This window comes from Trametes versicolor (genome assembly GCF_000271585.1).
Source record: "Trametes versicolor FP-101664 SS1 unplaced genomic scaffold TRAVEscaffold_4, whole genome shotgun sequence".
Lineage (NCBI taxonomy): Eukaryota > Fungi > Basidiomycota > Agaricomycetes > Polyporales > Polyporaceae > Trametes > Trametes versicolor.
Window position 1 is genome coordinate 1,359,187 of NW_007360324.1, and position 6,312 is coordinate 1,365,498.

General features: G+C 60.4%; 2 protein-coding genes across 2 annotated transcripts; both read right to left on the reverse strand.

Annotated features, from left to right (window-relative positions):
* Nucleotides 1-60: 60 nt before the first annotated feature.
* Nucleotides 61-1,107, reverse strand: TRAVEDRAFT_28013 (uncharacterized protein). Its single transcript, XM_008037912.1, has 2 exons — nucleotides 496-1,107; nucleotides 61-440 (listed from the first exon to the last, which is right to left on the reverse strand). Exons 1-2 carry the CDS (start codon nucleotides 1,081-1,083, stop codon nucleotides 252-254), a joined length of 777 nt encoding a protein of 258 aa, XP_008036103.1. The 5' UTR covers nucleotides 1,084-1,107; the 3' UTR covers nucleotides 61-251.
* Nucleotides 1,108-4,902: 3,795 nt separating this feature from the next.
* TRAVEDRAFT_45698 (uncharacterized protein) lies at nucleotides 4,903-6,266 on the reverse strand (the record flags this gene model as incomplete). Its single annotated transcript, XM_008038110.1, has 4 exons — nucleotides 4,903-4,967; nucleotides 5,025-5,163; nucleotides 5,216-5,641; nucleotides 5,703-6,266. Coding segments are annotated over 4 exons (1,194 nt in total), but the record flags the coding sequence as incomplete, so codon positions are not given.
* Between the last annotated feature and the right edge of the window lie 46 nt (nucleotides 6,267-6,312).

Sequence of the window (6,312 nt, forward strand, 5' to 3'; positions counted from 1 at the left end):
TACCGGTCGGTCGGATACAACCACACACTAGCAGCGCCGCTGCCTGCCAAACTTTGAAGTGTCCTGCCACTCAAGGGGCACTAAGACAAATTCGTGATGGCATACAAGGTACGATATACGATACTGCGCTCAACAGCCATAAACAATCATAGCGATGCGATAAAGTACGGATATAACAAGAAATGCGGGACATATATACGCCTCCTGTGGCCGCGCTCCTCCACATTTGTAAGATTAAGAGTGGATCTATGCTATGACTTCGCCTTCTTGCTCTTACTCCGCGTGCTCTTCACCACCGGGGCGGGCTCAACGGGCTCAGGCGCAGCGGCGACCTCGTCGTCATCGAACACGAACTTCTTCACAACGATATTCTCTCGGACGAGGCCGCCTACAGGCAGCTCAGCGTTCAGGACGTTGCCCAGGGTATCTAGACGTAGAGCCTATACCAAACAATCAGCACGAAGTTTCCGATGCATGGAAGGGAAATAAACGCACCTTCGCAGCTGGCGTCAGGCAGCCCTTGTGCGCGGGCACCGCGCCCTTGTTCCGCCTCGGCTTCGGGGGGCTGTCGTCCAGATACACCGTGGTCTGAAGGCCCTTGTCCCACTTGACCCTCTTCGCATGCGCTTCGTCCTCCTTCTCATTCTCCTCCCCGCCGTCGAACCTGGCACGCTTGGCAGGCCGTTCAGGCTTCTGCGGAGTCTCATACTCCTCCTCGTCGCCTGGAGCTCGTCGATGTCTCATCGGTTGCCCCTCGGAGTCATGATCGACGCTCATGAAGCTCATATCCCCCATCTCGCTCCCAGCCTCGCCCTCACCCGCCCCCGTACCGCCAGCACCTTCCGCAGTGCTCGCCCCATCCGCCGGCTCGCCCCCCGACCGCCTCGCCCTTCGCTCCGCACGCGCTTGGCGCTGCACGACGCGCTCCTCGCGCTGGCGCTCGAGCGCCGAGCGCACCTTCGTCGTCGGGCTGTCCGGGCGCGCGCCCTCCTTGCGCACGACCTCCGTCTGCAGCACCGCAACCTGCTGTTGGTTCTTCGCCGTGTTCGCGCTCGTCAGCGTCTTCAACGCGAGCGCGCTCATCCCCGCGAACGGCCCGCTCTCGGACAGGAACGGCAGTGGGGCGGGCCGGCGGCGCGGGGGCGGGCGTGTAGAGGGCGCGACGGTCCCGAAGACGTCTGTAGCTGCGGCTGGGGCGCCGTCGAGACTGCGCTTGGAGCGCGTGGATCGCCGGTGCCGGCCGGGCTTCTCTTCTGTGGGTTCGGGCGCGGTGGAAGGTCCAGGGACGGGGACGTCGTTAGAAGTCGCGGTCAGGGCCGTCGAGGAAGCAGGGGCTGCTGGAAGCAACGGAGGGGAAATGACTTCGCGTGCTTCCTTCACAGGACTCGCTTGAGCCGTTTCGACCGGGGTAGAACGTGGCGCAGGCGCCGACACCGGGGCTGGTGCTTGTACTGGTTCTGGTTCGGGAGGCTGGGCAATGGCTGTTTGTGGCATTGGGGGCATGGGCGAAGGTGGCGGCTGACTCTGAGGTTGTGGTCGTTTCCAGTTCGCCGCAGAGCGCGCTCGTATGGGCCCCGAAGCCTTCGCAGGAGACGGTGCGGGAAGAAGCTCCTTTGTTTGCGCAGTGGCAGCGGAGGTAGAGCCGGCTGCCTTCTCTCCCTTGTTGAACATCCCAGGCACGACCTTCCGAATGACGATGACAGGCTGAGGTGCGGGGATGGTGGGTTTAGGCGGTTCCACTTCTCGCTTGCGCTTCAGGCCATGGGCGGAAGTGGATTCAGACGGTGCGGTGGCAGGTTGCCGTCGATGAGATGGCTTCGCAGCTGAGGGTGGGACGCCGTGGCCCTCGTCAGAGCTGCCACCGCTACTTGAAGACCCAACAGACACGATACGAAGAGGCTGCAAGTGCGTAGCAGAGAAGTGTGAGCAAGGTAAAATACATCAAACGCTTAAAAGACACACCTTCCGAGCGGTACTGCTTTTAGTGGGTGCAGGTAGCCTGGATTGAGTCGCAGTCTTCGGCCTCCCATATGGTTTCGCACCGATCCGTGGAATCTTGCTCCCAGACCCTGCAGACGGTTGTCTCAGGCTGGACACTCCTTTCGCTGGGCTGACCGCAGGCGCCGCAGTACAAGGAAGCGCAACGGGCGGACGAACAGCAGAAGGCCCGGGCTCGTCCGTTTCCGGTATTGCTGGATGCAACCGTTGGGATTGCCCAAGAGGAAAGGGCAGAGCCGTCCTAGGCTTCAACAAACTGCTGCCCGAGGCTACACCTTCAGTGGACGCGGGTTTCTGGAACACAGGTCTCCGCCCGAGCGCAGGTGGACGCGTCGTAGGCTCCGCTGACGCGCCTCGTTCTTTCCGACCGGGCTGAGGTTTCGGCTCAGCCGAGCCACTCCGCTGGCGCTCTCGGGAGGCCATGCGCATCGGCGACAAAGGGCGAAAGACATTCTTACCCTTGTCGGGAGACGACGGAGGAACAGGCACGGCTTCGCTCATGGGAACGCGCCTCGCTGGGCTTCGCAAAGGGTCATCAAGGGCCGTGCGTCTGAACACGGGAGTTCCGGGAATAGCGGTTGGTCGAGACGCGCTGAACAGAGCAGGGATCTTCTGAGTGGAGTACGTGCCATCCGCGATGGCCTGCGAGATGGGTACGCGTCGGGCAGGTGTGCGGGCCACCTCCTCGAGCTTGAAAGGGGATGCAGGGAAGGGGCGCAGAGGACTCTTCGGTCGCTGGATGTCGGTCGCGGTACCATCGACCGCGCCTACCTTGGGGAATACGAGGTTGATGGCATGTGGGGGTGGTGTACTAGGCGCGGGAGGGGGCACGGGCTCAGACGGCCCTGTGTCAGTCTCCGGTGGCTGGGGAGTATTTGACCGACTGGCACTATCACCGGCGGGCTTCGGAAGCAGTTGCGTGAGTACTGCAGACGACATAGGAGACAGAGAACCAAGTTTGCGTTGCGCCAGGGCGGCTTGGGGAGTCTTCTTGGGCGTAGTTGCATAGGTAGCGCCACTAGAAGCTGCGATGTTAGCATCTAGCGGCGGGACGACCTTAAGCTTGCGTTTCCGAAAGGGACTAGGCTCGGGTCTTTGCTGTGAGTCGTCTTCGGTGGTCATCTCAATCTCAACAGCTTGGGCAAGAGGAAGGGGTGGTATTGGTGGGGGTGGTGGTGTAGCCACGGTTTGAGGAAGGGAGTTACGACTACGCCGTGGACGTGCAGAACGCCGAAGGGGTGCCTCAGCGGTCTCTACCTCCGTGACTTGCGCGTATTCTTGATCAGGCTGAGCGACTTCGGTGTCTGTACCAGGTTGCTCCGCGGAATCCGCTTCGATAATGAGGGAATTTGCAACCTCCATCTCATCCTCTGGCTCTGTGTTGTCACCCAGATCCTCGCTCGGTGGCGGATCGAGTACGTTAGGCTGCTGCGTTGTGGCGGATGCGGTAGGTGGCGGATTAGGCGACATGGAAAGAAGGTCGTCAACCGTAGCGTTAGAAGGTTGTGCGGGAAGAAGTTCGTGGTCGTGTGCCTCCGTCGTCGGTGGCTCGTCGTCATCGTGAGCAGCAGAAAATGAATCGAACGTTATGAGGTCAGGCTGCGATGTGTTCGCGACATCGAGACCGGGCGGTGTTGGGGGTGTCAGGCGTGACACGATAGGTGATGAGTTCGCGACAGGATCCGAGATGCCCTCGATAGGAATGAGCAGGCCACAGTGTGGCGAGGCTGCCGCGGCGGGAGGTTGTGGCGAATTTGAGACGTCGAGGAGTTGTACATCCATGTAGGATGATGGCTCAGGTTGTGGAGGAAGTGGAGGACTGGGTGGGGGCGAAGGATTCCCAGCCGCACTGAGTACTCTGCTAGCCAAAATGACCGACGGCTCTGTACAGGATTGGTTTATGTGAAGGTGCGACAAACTGAAGAATGCGACGAACCGTCTGCGCCATCTTCGTTTGGAGTTCCATCTTGTGAGCTCGGCATGTAATCTCCAAGCACCGCAGCGTGGTGCTGCGGGAAGAGCGGTAGAGGGACCATCGCAGAGGAAAGTCGAGCCGATCGACGCACAGGCGTCCGGAACGAGGCGCTACCAGCGCGCCGGACAAACTTCTTCTCTGGAGATCGAACAGGGCCAAAGAACACTCTATCTGCAGCACTACTGGAGGCCTCGCTAGCTTGAGACGGAGAACTGAAGGCAGAGAGCGGAGAGTCCAATTGGCCCGAGTCTAGGGCGACATCGCTAGTCATAGTACGCGGGATCAGACCGAGGATATTGTCGTCGCCAGCGCAGGAGGATATCGCAGGAGATGGTGAGTGTGTCCGGAGAAGAAGGGTTTGGGGCGAGCGGACGGAGAGAGCAAAGCACATCCACCGCACACCACCAGAACGTTGAAGTCGCGTTGGTCCCACGTGATCGAGGGGCGTTACGCGTGACTCTCCCTTTCTCCTCCTCCATGCGACTTTGTAGAGCACTTCGAGAGTCAATCAGGATATCTTATCTACGCATCAGCACATTTCTGCTGACTTTTCCTCCTCCAACGGCTTATGCGAAGGGACACTGCACGGGCTGCAGACGAGTAGGGTGTTCAGCCACCGTGACAGGTCTCTCCACGTCGCGTCACATGTCACTAACGTGTCACAGGGTATCAGGGTGGGCGGCAGACTGTTTGAGCTGCCCGACAACGTTAACGCAATGAACCTAGCATGTCGTGAGACATAGTAAATGTTTCCCAGATACTAAGGTATATATCCGCTGTCTCAAGAGGGATTAAAGCTACGTAAGATACGTAGCACTCGCAGCGCACAATGCAACTCTAACGATACAAGATATAGAGCAAGACAGCGATCCTCCAACACAAATCCATAGCTATCCACAGGCAGCAGAACATGGAACCCAGGCCAATCCCTATCGCGAACCATCCGCGACCTCAACCACGCGCAAGACGTCTGAAATCACCTTCAGCGACTCCTCTGGTGGCAGGTGGATATCAGCAAGGGTTGCCTGAGGAAGAGATATAGGAGACGCACCCATGAACGGCATCTCGTACCCGAGCTTGCGCGCGCTGACGTCGATCGTCTCCAACGCTGCGCCCCAGGACATGCCTGCGGCCAGCGTGGGCCGGTTGGCGACGTGCACCACGATTTTGGCGATCATCGACCAGCACACCTAAACACGTCGTCAGCATTTTGACCACGCACCGTATATCGCAGCCACTCACCCCCAACAACGGATCGAGCAGGATAAAATCATTATCCTTGAACCCGCGCGTGATGCCCACGACCTCCATGACCGTGTCCAAGCTGCGCTGCATGCTCTCCGGGTGGTCGCGGTGCACGAGCCAGTGCAGCTCGGCCTTGCTCGCGAGCGCAACGACGAGCGTGAACTTGAGCGCGACGCCGTGCGCGCGGTCGCCGTAGAACGTTGCCTTGAGCATCTCCGCCTCGACCGTCGTCGCGTGGGCAGATACCTCTTCGAGCAGCGGCCAGTAGCGCTCGAACCATGCTGGGCGGGCGGGTGCGAACAATCCTCCGTGCGCGCCCAGCTCTGCCCACTCGCGCGCCGCGTCACGCGTGCGCACGAGCAGGAGCAGAGAGCGGGCACGGAGGTAGACGACGTTCGTCTTTGCGATGAACGGGTAGAAGAGCTGAGTGGAGGGGCGGGTCAGTATGAAGGCACGCGAGAAACGCACACGGGAGGGGACCTACTGCAATGGCCTTGAAACCGTCGTCCCAGGTGTGGTCGAGCCGCGCAGGGACCCGGAAGACGAGTGCGGAGCAGCGGTCGAGGTACATCAGGTGACTGAGCGTGCTAATGAGCTCCGTCTGCGCAGGCGTCGTCTCGTGCATCGTGAGCGCAGCGTCGACGAAGTCGTGCGGGCCGGGCACGGGGAACGCGAGGCGGTGCGCGAGCGCGACCTGTACCGCGGTGCGGAGCTGCTCCTCGCCTTCTTCCATCTGCTTCTTGAGCAGAAAGTAGATTGCGAGCAAATATCGGATCTGGATCTCCGTAACGGGGTCTGCGTCCTCGAGCGCGATCCAGAGGTGATGTAGCTGCTCGAACTCGACCTGTGGGAAGACGAAGATGTGCCGCTGCACCTGCCACAGTAGGCACCCGAGTAGCTGCGCGACGTATGTGAAGGACGGGTGCACGGCGACGCCGGAGAGGTCGCCCGCGAGGATTGCCTGCAGTTTCTCAGTCGAGAGCGTGCAGCCGCACTGGCGGGTGTGCTCGGTGAAGACGGCACGGCTATGGGGAGAAGGGGTTAAGGTGGCTGCATACGGGGATAGGGTTGAGTGCTCACAATTCTTCGAGCCC